The 23,318-nt window shown below is 44.8% G+C and overlaps 3 protein-coding genes across 5 annotated transcripts in view; 1 reads left to right on the top strand and 2 right to left on the bottom strand.

The window, feature by feature from the left end:
* Positions 1-12,873, top strand: part of loxl2a (lysyl oxidase-like 2a) — a 27,673-nt gene extending 14,800 nt beyond the window's left edge. Inside the window, exons 4-14 of one of the 2 annotated variants that reach the window (XM_077019823.1) lie at positions 922-1,130; positions 3,949-4,165; positions 6,007-6,190; positions 8,079-8,230; positions 8,470-8,637; positions 10,114-10,279; positions 10,775-11,015; positions 11,124-11,239; positions 11,435-11,571; positions 11,794-11,905; positions 12,031-12,873. In XM_077019823.1, coding sequence (XP_076875938.1) covers positions 922-1,130; positions 3,949-4,165; positions 6,007-6,190; positions 8,079-8,230; positions 8,470-8,637; positions 10,114-10,279; positions 10,775-11,015; positions 11,124-11,239; positions 11,435-11,571; positions 11,794-11,905; positions 12,031-12,098 — 1,770 coding nt within the window. In that variant the 3' untranslated portion in view covers positions 12,099-12,873. The remainder of the gene's footprint in view (positions 1-921; positions 1,131-3,948; positions 4,166-6,006; positions 6,191-8,078; positions 8,231-8,469; positions 8,638-10,113; positions 10,280-10,774; positions 11,016-11,123; positions 11,240-11,434; positions 11,572-11,793; positions 11,906-12,030) is intronic. The other variant, XM_077019822.1, reaches the window with a different exon arrangement.
* A 370-nt stretch (positions 12,874-13,243) lies between these two features.
* Positions 13,244-17,607, bottom strand: r3hcc1 (R3H domain and coiled-coil containing 1). Its single transcript, XM_077019824.1, has 8 exons — positions 17,460-17,607; positions 16,617-16,735; positions 16,399-16,536; positions 15,818-16,304; positions 14,287-14,459; positions 14,082-14,152; positions 13,883-13,978; positions 13,244-13,580 (listed from the first exon to the last, which is right to left on the bottom strand). Exons 1-8 carry the CDS (start codon positions 17,487-17,489, stop codon positions 13,471-13,473), a joined length of 1,224 nt encoding a protein of 407 aa, XP_076875939.1. The 5' UTR covers positions 17,490-17,607; the 3' UTR covers positions 13,244-13,470.
* A 159-nt stretch (positions 17,608-17,766) lies between these two features.
* Positions 17,767-20,877, bottom strand: golga7 (golgin A7). 2 transcript variants are annotated; one of them, XM_077019829.1, is made up of 6 exons: positions 20,765-20,877; positions 20,152-20,277; positions 19,725-19,877; positions 19,327-19,428; positions 19,117-19,173; positions 17,767-18,971 (listed from the first exon to the last, which is right to left on the bottom strand). In XM_077019829.1, the coding sequence occupies exons 1-5, from the start codon at positions 20,771-20,773 to the stop codon at positions 19,129-19,131; spliced, it is 435 nt and encodes a 144-aa protein (XP_076875944.1). In that variant the 5' UTR covers positions 20,774-20,877; the 3' UTR covers positions 17,767-18,971; positions 19,117-19,128. The 2 variants fall into 2 exon arrangements, with proteins under 2 accessions (XP_076875944.1, XP_076875945.1); XM_077019830.1 differs by having other exon boundaries at positions 17,767-18,820.
* Positions 20,878-23,318: the final 2,441 nt, after the last annotated feature.

The following is a 23,318-nucleotide window of genomic DNA, read 5'->3' as shown; positions in this document are numbered from 1 at the left end:
CAGTAGGGGGACTCATGTGGTCAGTTCGCAACCCTCCCTTCCCCAGAGTTAGTCACACATTACTGCTAAAATATGCGTTTTAAAATGTGCCTTTGAGCTGATGCATCAGCAGGGAAAACAGCGCCTTGTTTTAATAGTAAACATTACTGGGCACACTGTGTACTACTGGAGTGTCAAAGCTCTGGGATGCAGCTCTGTTACTTCTGTAGAAAGGCTGCTGTGATTCAGCTCTATGAAAGCCAGAGCATCTCATATTCTGCTCTGTGAGATCCAGAGCAGCTCTGAGAGCATCCAACTGCCAGGTGCATGCAGTCCTTTTGAAGGTTTTATGGCATCCGAGAGCAGGACCTTGGTCACTTTAATGGTCAGTAAAGACAGAAAAAGGGTCAACATTGACCTTCTGTGCTTTATGACCTCTCAGGAGAAGAGGTTAAAGAGAGGAGACCACCCAGTGTGATCCCCACACAACACCTCTCTCAGGTCGGTGTGCATTCTTCTCCTCTTGCCACATAATCCTGTCAGAGTTACCCAGATTCATCTGCCTGGTGCCATTGTAGATCCCAAGTTCCTCAAACGAAAGTGCAGAAGCGCCAACAAAGACAAGTGGTTTCTGTGGGTTTGGTCGCTTTGAGGACCCTGTAATTTACAAGTTTACTTTGTGTGCTTATAACTTGGTTGGTGTTTTCCTGCTCCACTAAAACCTTTTCAGGTGATTTATAGTTGTTGTTACTTAAGTGGTAACCATGAAATAAACTGTCATTTGTAATTAATAGCTTTTTAAACAGCTTTAAGGAACAAACCGTGACTTTTCTCAAGCCTTGGAATATATAATCAGCACGTTCTCCCTCTGTTTCTCTCTCTCTGTGTTTCTCTCTCCTTCTCTGTTTCTATCTTTCTCTCTTATCCCTACTTCTGTCTCAGACTCTGGATGTACGGGTGGAGGATGTCCGGATCCGGGCCACGTTTTCCCAGCGTAAGCGCATTCCCATCACAGAGGGCTTTGTGGAAGTGAAGGATGCTGGGAAATGGAGGCAGATCTGTGACGAGCGGTGGAGTCCTATGAATAGCCGGGTTGTGTGCGGAATGTACGGCTTTCCTGGAGAGAAGGGCTTCAACACCAGAGCCTACAAGTAAGTTTGAGTTCTGTAAGGCCATGAGAGTAGACCAGTGAACCGGCCCAAAACACACAATTGACCTCTTTGGTTAATTATCAAGTAGAACAGTTGAATAAAATTGGTAACGAGGAGCTCATACGTTCACACTCAACCAGCCGAAAACAGACTGTCACTTTAAAGTTGGAAAGGTAGAAGAGGCCTGGTGAAACCTGGTTGTGTTGAAGCCTGGTTGTGTTGAGGTCTGGTGAAGCCTGGCTGTGGTGTTACCTGGTTGTGGTGAAGCCTGGTTGTGTTAAGGTCTGGTGAAGCCTGGTTGTGTTGAAGCCTGGTGAAACCTGGTTGTGAAGCCTGGTTGTGTTGAGGCCTGTTGAAGCCTGGCTGTGGTGTTGCCTGGCTGTGGTGTTGCCTGGTTGTGGTGAAGCCTGGTTGTGGTGAAGCCTGGTTGTGGTGAAGTCTGTTGAAGCCTGGTTGTGGTGAAGTCTGTTGAAGCCTGGTTGTAGTGAAGCCTGGTTGTGGTGAAGCCTGGCTGTGGTGTTGCCTGGTTGTGGTGAAGCCTGGCTGTGGTGTTGCCTGGTTGTGGTGAAGCCTGGTTGTGGTGAAGTCTGTTGAAGCCTGGTTGTGGTGAAGGCTGGTTGTGGTGAAGTCTGTTGAAGCCTGGTTGTGGTGAAGCCTGGTTGTGGTGTTGCCTGGTTGTGGTGAAGCCTGGTTGTGGTGAAGTCTGTTGAAGCCTGGTTGTGGTGAAGCCTGGCTGTGGTGTTGCCTGGTTGTGGTGAAGCCTGGTTGTGGTGAAGTCTGTTGAAGCCTGGTTGTGGTGAAGCCTGGTTGTGGTGAAGCCTGGTTGGAAGCTGATCCAGCTCTCCAATCCCGAGCAAGTCACCCTGTCTGTCCACTAAATATGTCACTCTGGGTTCAGAGTGCTTTTCTGTTTATGAGAGCTGAAAAACTTGCAGGTGCTTGGCCAAGGCTTGGTTGTAGAACACTGAGATTTTAATGAGTTTTAAAAGAGATTTAGAGAGATTTAAAAGAGATTTAAAAGCTGTTTTCATAATGCCAGATGCAAGCAGTTTTACAGAGTGCTGTGTTGGTTGTCAGTAGTGTCAATCAGTGACAGGACACTGTGGTAGTGTCTTCTCGCTCAAACTGTTTGGTCTCTTGTGGACCTTAAAATTATAATTGTGCTGAATTTAGAATTTAGCCCCTCTGCCAGAGAGGGAGAGTGTGTGTGTGTGTGTGTGTGTGTGTGTGTGTGTGTGTGTGTGTGTGTGTGTGTGTGTGTGAGAGAGAGAGAGAGAAAGAGAAAGTGTGATTGGGTGTGTATGGGTGTGAATTTGTGTTTGGGGGGGGGGGGGGTGTAACAAAGATTAACTGGGTAAATATCCATCACCCTCATATTTAACACAGATTATAATAAATTACCTGGGTGGATAGCCATATTATCATAGCAATTATCATAGAATTTCTAATAATAATACTTAAACTTACTGGACTATTTTTAAGGCTGAAAGGAGGCAGTCAGTGATAGAAATGTAGTGTGTGTGTGTGTGTGTGTGTGTGTGTGTGTGTGTGTGTGTGTTTCTCTGGGGTAAAATATTTGGGTGTGCATAGGTTTTGCATATCTGCTTTTTGAACATTTGGAAGATATTTGTGGGTTGTGTGTTTTCATTTTGTGTGTGTGTGTGTTTTGAACATGTGCATGTGTGTGTGTGTGTTTATTTGTGTGTGTGTGTGACATTTTTTTACAGCAGTAGTGTTCAGCATTCTGTTGTTGTTAATCTCCTTGGCTTCATCTCCATCTCCATCTTGTCTTTCTCTCTCTCTCTCTCTCTCTCTCTCTCTCTCTCTCTCTCTCTCTCTCTCTCTCTCTCTCTCTCTCTCTCTCTCTCTCTCTCTCTCCTCTCTCTCTCTCTCTCTCTCTCTCTCTCTCTCTCTCTGGCCTGGTCACGTTTGAAGGATTTGCAAGTTGTTCCTACTGTCATTTTGCTTTAATGACTTCTGGGGAAAAGTTCACTCTGAATCCTGTGATTATGGGTGTAGGCTATTAGCTAATAGCCCAGCCTCCAAAATCTGTAAAATTCTGAGTAGCACAGCTTTTACTGCGTTCCTCCATATATTGGAGACCTTTTGAGTCTAGCTCAAATGTCAGCAAGGTTGCAAATTTGAGTGATACTAATGCTCTAATGCAATATTATTTTGAAAAATGGATATTTCTCTTTTTTTCTGGGGGCAGCACACATACTGCAGATTTGTGTGTATTTGTGGATGCGTGGGACAGATCATTAGATTTGCAGTAATCATTAAAAAGCAAATATACATGGCCCACAGCTACTGCCTGAACCTTTTGACCTCTGAACATTCCCTGAGCACACTGGGGACATTATCTGTTGAAATTTGGTGTTCAGTGTTGAAATATACAAGGGTGGTCTGAGCAATCACATCATCTAAAACGAACCATTCAAGCATGTACCAAAATGCTCCTGCTTTGCACTTTTGTTCTAATCATGTTCCTCTCATGTCACACTTCCTTTTCAATCTTTCTCTTCTCTCCTCCTTTTGCATCTTTGTACTCATTTTGTGTCCCTCACTTCCTCTCATGTCTCTCCTGTTTCTCTCTTCTTCCTCTCATATCTTTCCTGTTTCTCTCTCTTCCTCTCATGTCTCTCCTGTTTCTCTCTCTTCTTCTCATGTCTCTCCTGTTTCTCTCTTCCTCTCATATGTCTCTTGTTCCTCTCTCTTCCTCTCATATGTCTCCTGTTCCCCTCTCTTCCTCTCGTGTCTCTCCTGTTCCTCTCTCTTCTTCTCATGTCTCTCCTGTTTCTCTCTCTTCCTCTCCCAGACTGCTCTCCATGCGCAGGAAGAAGAACTACTGGGGCTTTTCGCCGAACTGCACTGGTAACGAGGCGCACCTGTCTGCCTGCCGGATGGGCAAACCTCTGCCTGTGGTGGGAAACAGCACGTGTGAGCGCGGGATGCCCGTGGTAGTCAGCTGTGTACCCGGCAGGGCTTTTGCTTCCACACACTCCGCGGGATTCAGAAAGGCCTACAGGACGGAGGTACCAACAGGCTCTCCCTCACACACACACACACACACACACACACACACACACACACACACACACACACACTGTCGATAACTACATACACTGGCCACTTTATTTCGTACACCTTGCACCTTGGTTGGACCAACTTTTGCCTTCAGAGCTGCCACCAACAACCATGCCACGTTCAAAGTCACTTAAATCACCGTTCTTCCCCATTCTGATGCCCGGTTTGAACTGCAGCAGATTCTCTTGGCCACGTCTACATGCCTAAATGCATTGAGTCGCTGCCATGTGATTGGCTGATTCGACATTTTGCGTTAATGAGCAGTTGGACAGGTGTACCTAATAAAGTGGCCGGTGAGTGTATGCTGTCAGTAAAAACAAAAAGGCATTAGTAGCATACACCATGCAAACAGTAAAATATGCTGGCAGTCCATGGATGTCATGGATGAGAAAATGTGTTACCATGGTGCTATTTGCTTTTAAAGTCACAAATCTGGCAATATGTTGTATGAATTTGGCCTACTGTCTGAGGCGCTGTAGCTAAACGCTAACGTAGCTACACGTGTGTGTTGTTTTCCACTGGTGCACAGTGAGGAAGGAATGCAGAGTGACTGTGAGGGTTTCTATGGAGATACTCTCAGGTTCATCATCAGTCTGGTGTTTTACAGTCTGTCTGTAGCTCCACTGTGAATCATATCCTTGTCTGAGAGGCCCCAGCAGTCATACTTCATACGCTGGTCTGCACAGTGTTCGCCCAGCCTTGGGGATTCTGGGAGACTTCTCCCCCCTTCATGGGAAGAGGATTGTGTAACACACAGTGATCAGTGGAACAGGCTCCGTTAGCGTGTGCAGCAACCGCTCTTCCGGAGGAGATAATCTGAAACGCCTCCAGACAAAGTCTGCACTGAATAAATGACCCGTGGAGCTGAGGAAAGCAGAAACTGTTCTGAGATCAGTATTGGGAGAAGCCACTTGAAAAATCTAGACATAGTTTCATAGACATCAGTGGTCAATGATGGATCAGTGAATATCAAATTCTAAGAAACTTTAAAAATGTATTATTCTCCACTTCCCCCACGTAATTTAGTTGTATCCAAATCCCACTAATGAGGTCATTCTCTCTGGTCACACAACAGCTTCCAATCAGGGCTGACACATGCATTCTCTAAGCCAATCAACAGTTTTTCAAGCTGTGGCTCATGGTATACATTAGGGCAGGGGTACTCAAATAGAAATGATGACGGGCCACATTTTATTTTTTCAATCACTGACGGGGCCGGTTACGGGGGAGGGGGGGGGGGCGTGGTAGCAAACGTAAACTGTCGAGGGGGGGGGGGGGGGGGGGTGAACGCATTTGTGCGTCTGCTACGTGTTTGTTGTTGCCATAAAGGCAATCCCCAGCATCGTCTTGAGATGAGATCTCATCGTTTTGAGATCGCGGTGCGCGATTTCAAAATAAGAGCGGATAGCGCGATTGAAAAAAAAAGATTCCTAAAAAAAAACACTTTTCAAAACAGCTCGCGGGCCAGAAATAGATCCGGCCCGCGGGCCGCTATTTGAGTATGGGGGCATTAGGGTATCCGCTCCTTTCTGTTACATGAGCTCACAGACACCTGTGATTGGTCAGTGTGATTGGATAGCAAATCAAACTCATGATCTCCCGATGATGGGACAAACGCTGATGTGCACAGGTGATACATGTACAGCAAATTTAGATAAATTTACAGCAAAGTTTTATTTCCTTTTTCATCAGGTGATGTGAAATGAGTCCTGAGGGTGTTACACTGTATAGTGTTTGTAGAGCAGCAGGCCCCACATGTGACTATATTGTTTGTGGTGTTGTATTTTAGCAACCCCTGGTGCGCCTGCGTGGTGGGGCGAACGTGGGCGAAGGCCGGGTGGAGGTGTTGAAGGGTGGAGTTTGGGGGACGGTGTGTGATGATAACTGGGACCTCAGGGCAGCCACCGTAGTTTGTCGTGAATTGGGATTTGGCACTGCCAAGGAAGCTCTGACTGGGGCGCGACTGGGACAAGGTGGGTACATAGACACACACACACACACACACACACACACACACACACACACATACACGCACGCACGCACACACACACACACACACATACACGCACACACACACACATACACGCACACACACACACACACACACACACACACCCACACACACACACACACACACACACACACACACACACACACACATACACGCACACACACACACACACACACACACACACACACACGCGCGCGCACACACACACACACACACAGGTACATACGTACACATTCATGCTTACACATGCACACTCATCCACAAACATACACACACACACTCCTGCACATACAGATGCACACAGATATACACACGAACACGCATGCATATAGACGTGCACATGCGTGCATACACACATATGCACGCTTACTTACACAAGAAATTATGCACACGAAAACACACACAACTACTCACACATATGCATGCACATACATGCACAAGGTCCCACACACACACACACATTCATTTGCACACACATGTGCACAGACAAGCCTTTATTATACACCTCATACACAAACAGAATACATTTATTTTCCATGACTATTAAACCTACTATTAAACTGTTGGAAATTAGTTATAAACAGATTGGTAGAATATGTGTGTATCATTACACACATGAATACATCCAGTAGAACTTGTTTAGTGTGACACCGGAGGGGGTTTTGTTAAAGAGGAGCAGGAGGCCCACGTTCACAGCTGGCGTTGGCTAAAGGTGAGCAGGCTGTCTCGTTAAACGGGCGGGGAGGAGGTATGAGGATTCCTGAGCACCTGGTTCACCTGCGCTACCTTCTCACACATCTGCTTCCCCGATGTTGCCTGCACATTCATGGCATCTGCTCCTTTCAGAGAACCACGTTCTCCGTCAGCAGGAGCTGCTTCTTTTGAGGTTAAGAAGCGTGAACTGGAAACACTTTGTTCAGATGTCTGAACATGCAGGTGTAACTTGGCAACTGTGGCAAGAGGCCACGCCCCTTAGAGGTGTGTTTTCCTTCAACCTCCACTGAAACTTGCTGGCTGTGAGGACATGAGAACTGAACACCAGGAGTGGCTAAGAGACGGTGTTCTTCTATCACCATAGGAATAGAACACCACGACAGGCGCAGCTATGGACACAATGTTCTTCTATCACCATGGGAATAGAACACCATGGCAGGAGCAGCTAGGAGACACGGTGTTCTTCTATCACCATGGGAACTGCTGCAGGATTTATCGCAGTCTGTTTCTGGCAGTTAAGTCCTGGCAGGGGTCTCCACCCATTGGAGCCCGAGAACTAAAGTGAAACCCGTCTGTGACAAGCTCATCGCGCAGAAGGTTCTTCTGGTCCTTACTGCTTCAAGTGAACCAACCCCCCTTCAGTCAGCCTGCGCTATAACGACCATATGCTGCTGTCAACCACTGAACGAGAACATTACTGAGAATCTTCAGTCTCTTCCTGCTGGCTGATGCAGACGAGAAGATCTGGAATCAGCCATGTCCAATAAAGAGCAGGAGTACCAGACCCAGCCTGGCCCCATGCAGAAACCAATTACACACACGTGAATTACCCTCACATGACTGATGTGCAGAAGAGCTGTAGAGAAACTAAATGTTTCTCAGCACACTGCCTGATTTCTGCCAGATGTGCAATTATAATGAAGCATTGGTGAAAACTTCCAGCTAACCTCCTGTCTAAACTCAACCTTACACGTGCATGCTGTCTCTCTCTCTGTCTGTCTCTCGTTCTTTCTCTCCCTCTCTCTCTTGTTCTCTCTCGCCATCATTTATGTGTTGAAAACTGCTTCCTAAAAAAAAGCACGCTATTATAATAAAAAACGCATTATAATTGTGTGTGTGTGTGTGTGTGTGTGCAGGAATGGGTCCGGTGCACATGAATGAGGTGGTGTGTTCAGGCTTTGAGTCGTCCCTGACGGAGTGCTACTTTAACCGGGACGCTCTGGGCTGCAGTCATGAGGAAGACGCTGCTGTCAGGTGCAACGTGCCCACCATGGGCTTCAACCACAGGGTGAGGTTCTCCGCACACTGGGTTCTGGCCGTGCTGCCAAGAAATCAATCAATAGCTGCTTTCAAATAAACGATCAATTAAAATCAAATAAAAGATTGCGTGTACAGTGCAGAAGAATGTAAACAAACTTAACATAAAACATGTGACTAATGGAGATATGATTCTGCAGTATGTTTCGTCACCCATCCCAAACCCCCCCCCCACCCCGTGATAACCGGTGAACGTTTCCGCCCTTCCAGCTGCGTCTGAGTGGAGGCCGTAACCCGTACGAGGGGCGGGTGGAGGTTCTTGTGGAGAGGAATGGCTCGGCAGTGTGGGGAACCGTCTGCAGCGAGAGCTGGGGCATGATCGAGGCCATGGTGGTGTGCAGACAGCTGGGCCTGGGTTTCGCCAGCCATGCCTTCCAGGTGAGAGTTCACGGGGTGTGTGTTCCTGGGTGTGTGTGCGCACGGGGTGTGTGTTCCTGGGTGTATGCACCTCGGTGTGTGCTCAAGGGTGTGTGTTTGCAGCATTCTATTTAGAGGTGGATGGTCTGATGCGATGTGGTTTATCAGGGGTGGAACCCGTTTGCTCCACAGGAGAGACCCTGACCACATGGACATTCTGTTCACCTAATGTGTTTGTTTACCAGCTCCTAGACATGTGGGTTTGTGCAAACGGGCTGAAATAAGAGAGCAGGTCTTTACATTCCATGAGAGATCTCTGTTGACCAGGAAGATTAGATCTCTACAGAGCAGGCATGAGGAGGCGGAGCTCTCCTGACTCTTCATCAGTTCACTGATACATACATACGCACTTTCAACACAACTCCAATAATAATAAAACATTAGCCTTTGTTTTAGTCAAAATGGACTTATTGTATTTTCATGCATAATTTAATATTTTGCAATTTCAGATTATTTCAGTCTTTTGTGGCACCAGTAGCTTGTCAGTTCTGTTTGTTTAGTCTAAAGAATGATGAACTAGATTGGTCCAGTAACTTATGGCTGGGAATGTAATACCTCTCTGGCATCAGTAGACATTTCCAGAGTATTATAACACGAGAGGTGCCACTCCGCTGACATCACCGGCCTGCGGTTGGTTAATTATCAGTTCAGTGTGAACGCCGGCGCTGTGGGTCCAAACGATGAATGATGCAAGGCCCGTGTCTCTGAGGGGGTTTATGAGTGGAAACTGGCCTGAGTCTGTAAGGGGGGGTGTATGTACTGGGCACGTGCTGGCCTGACCACAGCTGGAAGAGGAAGGTCACATGATGAGTGTGATCTCATGTGTGTGATGTCTGCTGTCAGACCGCACGGAGGACATGAGGAAGCAGACAGGAGTGTGTGTGTGCAGTGGAACTGAGTGTCTGGCTTACAGCCTGGGAACATGAGTGTTGCGTGAGTGCTTCAGCAGACGAGAGAGAGGGAGGGAGAGAGAGAGATGAGAGGGAGGGAGGGAGAGAGAGAGATGAGAGGGAGGGAGGGTGGGAAGATGAGAGAGAGAGGGAGGGAGAGAGAGAGGGAGGGAGGATGAGAGGGAGGGAGAGAGAGAGGGAGGGAGAGAGAGTGATAGGGAGAGGTAGAGTGCATATGGGAAATCTGAGATTCATCCATTGATGGTTTATTTCCTTACAATATTCTCACTGACAATTACTAACAGCCCCGCTCAGTATAAACACCCCCCCCAACGAGTCCTTTCTCCATATAGTAGCGCTCTCCTTCCACGGTCGCCTGACCAGAGCTGTTAAAAGTGGCTCCCTCTAGTGCTTACAACACAGAACTACATTTTGCTATCCACTTTTAGTTATCAGTCGGTCAAATGGACATCAAAACCAGGCAGAATGTTACTCTACAGTAGTGAACTCACAGTTTGTGTGTGTGTGTGTGTGTGTGTGTGTGTAGGAGACGTGGTACTGGCCGGGAGACGTCAACGCAGACTCCGTGGTGATGAGTGGGGTGCGGTGTTCTGGGACTGAGATGAGTCTGGCTCAGTGTCTACATCACGGCAAACACCTCAGCTGCCCGAAGGGTGGAGGCCGCTTCGCCGCTGGAGTGTCCTGCTCTGATGGTAAGAGCCCATCACACATACACCACACCATCCACCTACACTACACCACACCCATCCATACTACACATTGCACCAACCATTCACCCACACCTCACCCTCCACCCATATCACACTACAGAATTCAGGAAAGGCTGTTATTCTGAGACAGTCTGAGGCAGGATGAGACAGTCGGCATTCTGGGTAAAGTGAGCCCCGTTTCCCAAAGCTTTGTTGTGTTTAGATCATCTTAAATGAGTGTCCGGTCTAATACTAACATTTAAAGGTAGTCTTTGTGCTGTTAGAAACCCTGCCATGGTTGTTAAACTATCAGGCATTCAGCTCCACCTACAGCCCAGCAGGCGCCTCAGACTGATTAAGTGTTTTTTCTTTACTCCACCAACAGGTGTCGCCAAAGCTCAGAATGTTCAGCACTCAAACAGATTCTCTCATCTTTTAAATTAAATGCTGTGTCTGTGCGTTAGTCGGCTTGATCCGAGCCCCTGCTGTGTCTCTCAGGAGCCCCTGACCTGGTGCTGAACGCAGAGTTGGTGGAGCACACCACGTACCTGGAGGACAGGCCCATGTATGCGCTGCAGTGTGCCCACGAGGAGAACTGCCTGTCCAGCACGGCGGCCAGGGCCGACGCCAGCTCCTACCGACGTCTCCTACGATTCTCTTCGCAGATCCACAACAACGGCCGTGCCGACTTCCGCCCCAAAGCCGGCCAGCACGCCTGGATCTGGCACGAATGCCATCGGTCAGTCCACTAGCACCGATTGAGTCGGTCCATCCGCACAATGGGAGTGGGTTTGAGTGCACGGGCCGTACCACGTGCGGGTAACGTCGGGTTTGTTTGTGTGAACAGGCACTACCACAGCATGGAGGTGTTCACGCACTACGACCTGCTGAGCCTGAACGGAACCAGGGTGGCTGAGGGCCACAAGGCCAGCTTCTGCCTGGAGGACACGGAGTGTGACGAAGGTCGGTCACACCACCTCAGCACACGCACGGCCTCACTCAGACGGATCTCTTACACACACACACACACACACACTTGTACACACCCATGCTGTTGCGTTAAACGACTCCGCATAGTGGGGGCGAGGTGTGAGGTTTGCAGCCTGGTGCCTGTGGACATGGCCGTGATGTTCTAAACAGCTGCTCGTCTCCTGACAGGCATTCCCAAGAGATATGCGTGTGCGAACTTTGGACAGCAAGGAATTACTGTAGGCTGCTGGGACACCTACCGGCATGACATCGACTGCCAGTGGATCGATGTGACAGATGTGAAACCAGGGGACTACGTTCTCCAGGTACTGGTTTATGTTCCTGTTCAAAATGCAGGAATCTTGAAGAGCAAGCCAGCTGTGGAAGCTGTGAGGAACATCTGCATTTACTGTGCAATAATCACCCCAGTAAACAAGCTGCTGCAACCCGTGTTTAGTGGTGCGTATGAAAAGGGCGCTGCAGATTGGGGTTTGCCTGATCTCTGCCCTTTCTCTCTCTCTCTCTCTCTCTCTCCCAACACCCAACAGGTTGTAATCAATCCAAATTACGAGGTAGCAGAGTCTGATTATACCAACAACATCATGAAGTGTAAATGCCGCTATGATGGATATCGGATATGGACGTACAACTGCCACATAGGTGAGTGTGGGGTACTGATAACGGAGAGTCTTATGGCACCAGGGAACACCCTGAACTGGGCCGGGAGACTTCAGCACTGCGGCCGATCCAGGGCCTCCATGATCGCGTTTCCCTTCCTCCCGTAGGTGGTTCCCGGAGTTCGGATGTTGACGAGTTTCCCGGAATAATGACCAACCAGCTGCAGCGCAGATAGAGAACTCGCACATTGCGGGGGATGAGAACAAGCCCGCGTGGAGGACGCACCCAATGCCAAGACTGTTACACCAAGACCAACCACTAGAGGGAGCCTTAGCCATGCTGAAAGTGAAACGCCATGTACCTCTCACCACACAGATCCGTTTACCGGTTGTAGTTTGTTCGTTTCTCCGTGTCACCCAAGACTTCCTCCTCTCTCCAATGAGGGATAATGTCCTGCACAGGAATGTCCTCTTTAGACTCTCGTTTCTGTAGTCGTTCAGTTCAATTGACACGTAAGCACATCTTTACCATAGTAGCTTTGTATTTACAGCCTCCGTTTGAGTTGTTTTGTTGTACCGTAAACTGTGCCATTTTTCTTTCCGTCAGAATCTCTGGCTAAATATTCACTTCATCAAGCATGTCACCTAACTTATTCCTACCAGTCAGGGATCTCTTTTTAAACTAGGCTAGCCTTGTTAAAGGTCACGCGGGGTTAACGTGCCGCTGTCCGGTTCAGCCGGGGACTCTTCTGCTGATCTAGTGTCCTCCGTTTTATGAGGACGGCAGCACCAGTTTGGCTCATCACTGCAGAAACAGCGTTCACTTCTGGATGGGAAATACACATCGGGCCTTAATGTTTTATACAGATTCATTAAAAATGTGTTTGCCTGAGCAATAAAGTACCTTGATTATAATGTATTACCTAAAGAACTGGGTAAGAATTTGCCTCTTTTTAAAAATAAATGTTTAATTACATAAATTTAACCAAACAAGTAATATGGTTTTGACAGTACAGTATTCAGTACAGTTGTACTTACACATCTCATGTCTAAACTGTTGCAAAACCTGTTGTTAAACATTTTTTGCAAACTAACAGCCCTGTACGAAATTATGTACAAAGCAAACAGGGTAATCTAAAGATGAATATAAAAGTAGTTTTATACAAGTTTCAATTTACAATGTGCGCCAACACTTGAACTGGTCATAACAGCTACCTGTGTTATTGCACGCTGTAGTCATTAGTGGACAAGCATTAAAAGACACAGGAATACTGGAGGTGGAAACATTTTAAAAGTGCCATCTGAGCATCATTCACATCTAAAAAAGCAGTTAAGGAGAAATAACTTGGATTTCAGTTTATGCAAAAGCCTCCAATGGAACTATAATAATTGATTGTTTTTATTTTTATTTTTTGAATGCTTAAAACAGTCAACCTTTGCTACATTTCTGGTAAGGGTACCAAAGAAAAGTGTTCTCTTAAAGCCAAAGTGACTCAGGTCTACGGAAAAACATCTGCACGACGTATGCTGTCAGAAGTTGGAGAACGCTTGAAAACCGAACGACTATCCGGGGCCGTGGGGCAGGTGCAGTCCTGCCCAGGCTCTCCGTCAGCAGTGTTTTCCCCTGGAGCCCCCTCGCATGCCCAGAGCTCGGGTCACCATCCTCCTAGCCACAGCCGTGTCCGTCCGGGGTCTCTCCTTCACAGGCTGGATGAACTCTGAGCACAGACCACAGGCGGCGTTAGCTCCCAGCTCACAAACAGCTCGTCCCAGTCACCCAGTGCCTAGCAGCCACGAACGCCTCACAGGCAGTAAATCAGCCCACACCAGCAACTACACAGACTGACTAAGGAGCATCTGCTCTGGGAGAGAATATGTATCACGCAGCTGGTGACTTAACATATTGTGGTATGTGACGCTAATGAATCATTAATTTGGGTCTGAGGTAAGGTGAGCCTAAAAAATAACTGATTGTAGCTGTGGGATAGAGTGTAGCTGTGTGGTGTGAGGTAGAGCACACCTGCACGTCTCAGGGCTTTCCCCTTGGCCTTCTTACTGGCCTTAGACAGTGTCCTCGTCTTCAGCAGCGGGTGTTGCATCGTCAGGGCCTGCATGGCTGCACAGACCCAACAGCACCGCACAGAACCAGCTCATGACACAGAACCAACACCACCACATGTCACCCCAGGTCCCCATCTACCTGATGCACCAGCCCATACCTGCAGAAGCACTTGAGAAGACGCCGAGAGCATGAGTGTTATCCACCCACGTAATCTTCATGCCACCTTCACTGTTAACAAACAAGAGGGAGCTCGTTAGTGGTGGGACGACCCAAGGTTCTGACTCTGTACATGCGCATATGGAGTTTGGCATATAAAGACTGAACAATAAAACCGAGAGAGCAGTGGCCCTGTCTGGACTCACCTGTAGTCTGTGAAAGCATCAAAAAGGTCTTCAGTTTTGAACATGGCCGGGAAGTCATAGATCTCGATGACATGGGCAAAGTCGTCATGGTTGATCCACACGTTCATGAAGCTGGAGTAGTCGTTGCGGGCATCCACCACCTCCACCTCGCCTATCTTCAGGTGGGCTATGATCTGAGCAAACGCAAAGCACACAGGAACATCACACCGCCGAAAGCATTCCACCACTGTAAACAGGACTAGGCAGTAAGAGCCCAGTCTCGGCTGAACTGGGAGGACTCCAGATGCCATCAGAACCGCCATGCTCTACGCAACAACAGAACCTCCAGTGACCACACCAAACAGACACAGTACTATATAGTACAGTAGTGTCCTTAAACCCCTCATATTCCTAATGACATTACAACCGTTATATTGTTCCTACCCGACAGAAATTACAGCCCCGTTTCTGGGTTCCATTTTTCAGCCACTTGTTCAGACCTTGCGCACACATGTTAAAGACATTCACATTTCCTCTGAAGCTTGAAACCCTGAGGCAGCAGAACGCTACCTGCCAGAAACTTTTTTTTTTGGAGTGGACATTAAAAATTTATAGACAGTCATCCATAATGAAGATGTTTAGAGAGCTTTAAATCCTTTTCCTGTTGCAGGAGCTGGGAAGAACCCAGCTACAGAAATTCTCTTACGGCTGAACTTGCATTGAGACAGCAAGAATTCCCTTAATGCTTCTCAATCACCATACAGATAAAACTCTAATATCAGGACTAATATCACACTTAAACACTTCAGGCCCCTCCAGAAAGATGCAGAGACCAGATCCCTTTTAAAGCTCTTCCTCTAATCTCCTACAGATGGGACCAAAACATCAGACCACATGTTCAAAAGTGATAAATGACCAGTTGAATAATAACTGGTACTGTAGCCTACAACTGCTCTACATGTACTTTAATCGACACGGACTCTACTCATGTTTTACTGCAGAAGTCATCTTTTATAGCTCTATTATGTAGAGATTTAATCAGCTTTACATTGGAAAAACCAAGAAAAGGACTTTGTAAAACGGCTTCAGATGATGGGAATAAAGCATTTTGGCATCTCGAGTGACAATGCATTTGAATACTAATGGATACTGTATTAATGATGTGTTAGCAAGGCGTGTTTGCACTGTTGCTATGGCATATAAAACCCAAGGAAAAATAGCTAATCGGTCTCAGAACTTTAGAAGCCCTGGGAATATTTTGGTTTAAACCTAAACCTCTGACTGAAATGAAATTTATCTCTGGAAACCATGTATGCCTCACTACAGTTTATTCTATTCTACCTCTCTCTCTCTCTCTCTCTCTCTCTCTTCAGGACACAGCAGTTAGTCCTTGAAATCATATTTTATGTTTATATATGTTTGCAAGTTTCCTTCCATCTACAAAGACCAACCAGTTTTCTGTGTTATTTATTTATTTTTTAGACCCAATCCCTTTTGACTCTTATCAAAGTAAACTTTTCTGCAGAGCAGCAGATTAAGTGGTGTTCCCTACCTCAGGGTAGGAATCATCTGTGCCCTCTTTGCTCTGTGGCTGTGATGGTGACTCGGTAGGCAAAACACTACTGCCACCAAAGTCGTCCTCTTCCTGCTCCTGCAGGGTCATCTCCATGAAGTAGGACACGGTCTGGTCCAAGGTGGGAGACCAGGAACAGGCCTCAGACCCTGAAATCTGCATAAAAACTTCCTTTTCGCCTCCTGATTCTTCAGCAATGTCCGGTCCTAGATCGTGATTGGCTGGTGGTGGTTCTGTGGTGTCAGAACTGGGCTCCTGAAAGGTGCTGAGGCTAGGGCTGGTGTGACTGGGCTGCTCTGGGCTTTCACAAGCCAACTGCCTCAGAGCCCGGGGAACGTAGACTGCCTTATTCGGCCTCCTGGTTCCTCTGGACCCACCTCGCCTGCCAGCCGGTCTTCCCGACATCTCCCTGCTCGGCTCATAAAAGCTACCGTCACCATCACCTGTAACGTCTTTGGATGGTAGCCTTTCAGAGCCAGCAGAATTTGAAAGTAAATAACTAAATTAAAATACAGGTAAAGGTGTAACATTTCACAGTATTTGGTGTTTACTGTCTTTACCTGAGATGGGTGTAACAGACTACCACCCTGCGGCTCCAGTCATGACCCACAGAGAAAGTGCTAAGCTTCAGGTGTTCTTCAGCAGTTTTGTGGATCAGAAAGCGAAGCCGACTCGAGAGAGGTGGGAAGAGTAGGACGCTTGAATTACAAAACAGGCAAATTAATTTAAAAAACGCTACAAATTAAGCTGGTTCATTAGCTTGCACGGTTAAATTTACCTTTCCTCGATATCTCTCTGCTGAAAAGCATCCAGTTCTTCTAGAACTTTGTGAACAAATTCATTTTCTTGTCTGGGGAGATAGCAACCATCACAGGTGGGAAACGCCAGGGTGACGAGCTGCGGGTGCATGTAAACAGAATCAGCATCCTAACCTGATCACCCATGACAACCAGGCCAGGGCCAGGGCAGGTAAACAGAATCAACATCCTAACCTGATCACCCATGACAACCAGGCCAGGGCCAGGGCGGGTAAACAGCATCAACATCCTAACCTGATCACCCATGACAACCAGGCCAGGGCCAGGGCGGGTAAACAGCATCAACATCCTAACCTGATCACCCATGACAACCAGGCCAGGGTGGGTAAACAACATCAGCATCCTAACCTAATCACCCATGACAACCAGGCCAGGGTGGGTAAACCATTGACCGTATATATACAGTCAATGGGGTAAACAGCTCGCTAGCTATAAACGAGACGAAGGCTGTGCTAGACAGCTAGGTTAGCTAACTATCTAGATCTCCTAACTTTTAAACGATCATTTTAACCTATAGGTAACGGAGGTGACTGTAGATGAAGCTAGTTATCCATTTAGCCAGTCCTATAAAAATAAATTTTAAACTGGCTTAGCAAAGTTAGCTGGCTAGCAAAGTTAGCTAATAAGCGTATTTCATTTCATACCAAATACGTAAGTTCACCCTTACCGATCATGTACTGATATCATAGCTGTACCGATATAATGGTCATACCTTAAATTCAATTGCGAAGCGCAGAAACAAATGCCTGCGTAAATTAAAAAGGCTACATATATACACAACGCAGTTATCTAAAATAACACACCAGCACTTCGTAACTCGACCGGCATTTCATTTCAAACGTAAAGCCAAGAGCGAAGTAGGTCGGTCCTGATGATCATTACTGACACAAGCGGTTAGGGGTGGAAGGGCCAGCATCACATCATTAAGCTTTCGTTTTCCTTTTAAAGCAGGAAACCGCTCTGTGGAGCCGAAACTAGTTCGCCTACAAATCCAATTTCATTCGTGCTAGCTGCACTTTATAGAAAAAAGGAATAATAAAGTAATAATCATTTTCAGAAATACTGTTTACTACGTTTTGGTGATAAACATTTTTAAAGAAATACAACAAAGAGAAGGGAAATTTAAATTTATTAAGATACATGTTTTAAATAAATGTATCCAGATATTCTCAAGAAAAGACTATTGTTTATTATGATACAACAAAGATACAAATGACAGGTGTTCAAACCAATCCAACACTGAATGCAACTCATTACCATTAAGGTTGGTTCAACGTCAGTATCGCTAAAGAGGCCACAGCAAGAGCAAGGGACAGCAGACAGTCATAATTTAGTACATAATTCTTACAGCTAGACTAAATGCACACACAGTCTGATTGCACCTTGACTTGAACACTTTCATAATTTACACAGTAATTGAGTTCGGAACCAGACTGAGCCTATGTCCAGAGGAATCCACCCTGTAGTGTTATTAACTGAGTGTGGAAGTTGTCACACTGAAAACTGTGACCTAATCAGAAAAATTCCCAATGGCATGGACATTTTCACTGATCAATATTCACTTGTGTGTATTAAAATGTACATTACATCAATTTCACTTACAGACTAGCACCAAGTACATTAGTATTTCCTAATCCAGTTCTCATGGACACCTAGACAGTCCACATGTTTGCTCCGTCACAGCTCATCTGTACCAGGTATCCAGAACATTTGATTGCTCAATGAATGTTGGCAGCTGGGACAGCGCATACATGTCGACCGCTTGCAGAGGAGAGGGAGACGTTGGGTCATGAGGACTAGGTTGGAAAAATATGCACTGGATGACAAACTTCATTAGTATTTAAATGTCACCAAATACGTCCTTGATAATGATCCTTAAGGACAGTTTTTACCATAAGGACACTACCAAAACACCACAGCCGAGTGATAAACCAACAATGTACATTATACCGGCTTCTCATTCATAACAAGTATATGCATAAAGCAAACAGTTTAAGGAATTGAGAAGAAAGAAATCATTTCAAAAAGAGCAATATATAAAAATGACAATACAAATTTTAAAATGATTCTGCTGAAGACAGACACAGTACATACAAATTTTGAGACCTTATAAACAAAAAAGCTTCGTACAGTTTTTCTGAAGAACGCGTCACATTTTAGTCTCCTGTGAGGAGAAAGAAATGGAGGAAGAGCTTTAAAATAAAGTACATGTGTATCTACAATCAGATGCAAACCAGGCAGGATTATGACACCATGATAAATGGGACGCAGTTCTGGAACCAGCAGGTCAGTGAATAACACATCCAATACAGATCCTGGAGGGAGAACAAGCTGTAAAAATCTGATCCGCATACAGTGTAAAAGGGCACAGTGTAGAGCACCTTAACCACAGCAGGGGATGCAACACACTGGTTTGTCACATGTGGAGTTTTAGGGAAAACCCTTCCAGCTACTGTTTACCTTTGCCATGTTTTATCTTGAGCCAATGCTTCTGTCTTCAAATATGGTTATCTCCACCTTAAGAAGATTGGGTTAAGGAAAACTCCAAAACCATCACAAACATTTACTGATTTATAAGCACCGACACAAAAGTCTAGATTCAAGAATACTCCAATCAGGTTGCGCAGTGCTCATTCTGAAAGAAAAACACTGCTTGTTAGGAAAGGATACAACTCTTAGACCTCTTTCTATGGGGTCAGTGAGGAGGAGTCCTAGAGGAGCATAAACCTTCTCATTTTGCTCCTGGATATACTTGGCAATCTTTTTCAGCACCTAATTAAGAAACCAAACACCAAAAACAGTTGTTGCATTCACAATAAGCAAGAACTTTACACTCTGGGTCCGTGTTTCCATGCCATTAACTGTTAGCCTTCAGTTCCTTTGTGGCTGCTATACTAATATGTTTCTAACTAATAAACTAATAAAGTTCACATTTTCCTAGCATGTTACAGGCAATCTGCCTTCACCATCCCATGCCAGTAATGGAGGCAAGTTCAAATAAAGAGTAGCAAAAGCTATAGGGGCTAATACAGCATGACACACACACAGTATAACATGCACAAACTTACTTTTTCATAGTGGGTCTCCATGCAAAGAAATATGGTATAAGCAGTAAGACAAGCCAGGCAACCCTCCAGATAAGACTTCCCCCCTAACTTTTCCGCCTCTGCATACAGGTTGTTGAGTGTCTGTATTGTCTCCTCAAATTGCTGCTTCTCAATCTGTAATAACAAAATAGCACAAACCTATACACCTTTTCAAATACACATGCATGATGAATGACTGTCTGTTGTTGCGGCTGCCCTGAGAAAAAGCCTGTCATGATGGCTTTTGTCCACTCTTGATAAACAGCCATCATGATCCATTTACACACCCTATTATTTAATTCAGGTACAGATGTATAATTATGTTTTTTAAGTGTCACTCCCATCATATGCTCCATATTACGTTTGACAGGTTGTTTAGTTGAATCACCGAAATGTAATGCTCTCTCACCCTGGCCTCCAGCTCCGTAGGGAACTTAGTCTGGAACTTGCATACGGTGCCTGAGGTGTAGTCCCGCTGAACAAACACCTTGGAGGCGATGGCTGCTTGCTGCCGCAGGTCCTGCAAGCTGTGCGTCTAGTTCACGAGTTACAGTCACGGAATACAGTCACACATTGTGTTCATTGGTTTAAAGGCACACTTAGCTATGCTAGCTATCTCTTGGTTAGTTCAAACCTAAAACCGAGATTGAACAGAATAAGGTAAACAAACACGACAAACCAAAAATTAAAATAACTATTTTAGTATGACGTATAGAGAGAATATATATTACCAGCAAATAAAGTCTAAGAATGAGTAAACATACATTCGGTATATTGACATTTCATTAATCAAGAGATTAGTGACGTTAGATAACGACGTTAGTTGGCTAGCTAACGTTAGCTAGTAAACAAGCTAACGTTAGCCGACACAGCGCGTTAGCTATAGTTCGATAGCCAGCAACCTAACGATATTTCGAGTATAGTACTGACTGTGTTGACTTTAATCATTAGTCACAACTGCGTGTAATTGTGTGCTGTAAACTGTCAGAAAATAATTTAACCAGTTATTTATCTTCACATACCTCCGCCATGGTGGCTGTTCGTCCGTTTCCGCCCCGTTTCTCTGTTCTGCATAGATCAAGGTCCGGCAGGAACGTGGATGTGCGTCAGTTCCACTCTTCACACCGTACTAGTTTACTAAGAAATCTTTGGTTTTTCGTATAACAGTTTGTAAATGAGCATATTGGCCTTTTGCTTTTGCTCTTTTGTAAACAAAAATATTTTGTAAACAAAATAGCGTAATATAAAGGCATTTCCTTCAACAAACAACAATTTGCTTTTCTTGTTATCCTCACCCAGTTCTGAATAACAATACTTTGCCTGTATATAATTTTCATGTTCAGTTTTAATGTCGTGTCAACTAGCTCTTCCTGTTATATCACCTCTCATAATTTGCAATAAGAAAATGGTGCTACGTTTTTAGATACAAATTCTTCCAAGTTTTGAAGCCAGTTTGAGGTCATTTGCATTGGCCTTATTTACTGACTAACAAGATATTTTTCTTGTTTTATATGTTAATCAAAACATTTGGCTTTTGCAATCCAAAACAAATTTATCAAAATATTTTGTTTACTAATGTTCCATATGCTGTAAACGATACAACACACAATACATTAACCATCACACCATCTCTTGTCCTTTGCAGTTCATTCAGCATGTGGTTTTAATGACAAAACCAAATACCCCTCATTAGCAAGGCAAATATTTCTAAAGTTAAAACTCCACATTTTCACCGTGAACCAGCAGGAAGGCTCTGTCCCAGAGCCCAGAGCCCCTTTGATCAGGATCATAGTTAAACTTCAGTGCTACAGTTATTGCCTCTCTGCAACCCTCTATTTTCTTACATAGTAAAAAAAAATATTGTTGTTCTTTTTAACTCAAAAACAAGTAGGAAACTTTGCTGCTTTAAACATTTAATTTCTTTGAATCTCAAATAATAAGGAAGCACGATGATAATCTCATTATTATGTCATGTTGATAACATTGGACAGGGATTTATTTTCTGCAAAGCACTATTGTAAGCTGCTCTTGACAAGATCATTTGCTAAATGTGGTAAATGTAAATACACATTTAAACCTAAGCAGACTTGACAGGTGTCAAAGTAAATTTATTTTACTGTTATCACTTAAAGATGTTTTTTGTGGTGTCCATGTTAACACTTTACATTTTACTGTATACTTTTCAGTTGCTTACCCAGCATGCCATGTGTGCGTGTGCTAAGGCAGTCTGGAGGGCAGTCTACCCTGTGAGTAGACACATTCATAGATCTTTGAATCACACTCATTTATACCAGAGCACTGCTGGTCCATTTCCAATAGGTGGTGTCTTTACAGGAAGGGATTCTGTACTGCATTCCTGCTTGTAGCCTTCCCACCACTACTGTGCCCTAATTACTGTCACATGGTGACATGAAAAATCACAAATTTGGTCAGTTTAAAGAAGATATCACCCCTTTCCGACATCATGTTTATGGTTGTCATTAGAATAATGTAAACATGATGACAAAATAGCTTTTTTGGCAGTTGACTAGAAAGACCAAAATTATTTTTTAGAAGATATTGAAATGACACATTCTTCCTGATGTCTTAAACTAAAAAGTTGTGCATATTTTTTAAGAGCTTTTATACCACAGTCCTTTGCTTTTGCTATAGGAATGCTTCACCTATGAAAAATTCAAATGTTGAAGTTCTGTCAGTTCTTTTCTGCTTTACTTCAGTGACTTTCTTTGGCATGATTTCTCTCATTTGATTAAAATACCTGGAAACACTTTCGATTTCGAAATCTCAGCTTAAAGCATTTTTTCTCACCGGTTCCTCATCCTCCGTTTGTGTATAATATGTTCATTTAATGCATCTCTCTGTGCAGTGACGTAGTGTGCCCCACCCCCCACCACTGTGCTGGACAGACCACTAACGGGTTTACCAGGAGCTGGGCTTTGACTTTCTGATTTCTGCATTTCATGTGAAATTGCGTCTTCATTCCATGTCATGTCTGCTTTCTAATCACAGGAGCATGCTCATAAACTTGCCTTTACTCCGAGTGGCTGAAATAAAGGCCTGTTTGGGAATCACAAACGTGGCATTCAGCCCAGATATGAGGGTTTAAAAGTGCTGTGCATTAATCATTACTCAGTATTTCTGAAACAAACATCTCCAACAGCTACATGTATTCCACAACTTTATGATTCTACTGAGAAAAATTAATTACTTTTTCTTAAACAGGCATCAAACATAACATTCAGAATTAATTCAATTTGTAATGTATGATGCACATATGAGCAATTTGTCTTGGTGAGTGCATTTGTAATATATGATACAGACTGAAGCACTGAACAGTTTTATAGTTTTACAGAGAGTACACATAATGAGAGAGTAAATGTACTATAAATAAAGATATTTTAAGCATAATAAACGAAATATTGAATATGTACATATGAGTAAGGGAGACAAATGATTATGCATATATATAGGCTACATTACATGTGACATTTGTGCTTAAATATAGTTCTGTCTGGGATGATATCCATTTTACAAGAGATTTACTATAATTTTAGTGTCCTACCAGTACGATGGTCT

The sequence above is a fragment of the Brachyhypopomus gauderio genome, chromosome 10, assembly GCF_052324685.1.
Source record: "Brachyhypopomus gauderio isolate BG-103 chromosome 10, BGAUD_0.2, whole genome shotgun sequence".
NCBI lineage: Eukaryota > Metazoa > Chordata > Actinopteri > Gymnotiformes > Hypopomidae > Brachyhypopomus > Brachyhypopomus gauderio.
This window is presented reverse-complemented; position numbering and strand designations above follow the sequence as displayed.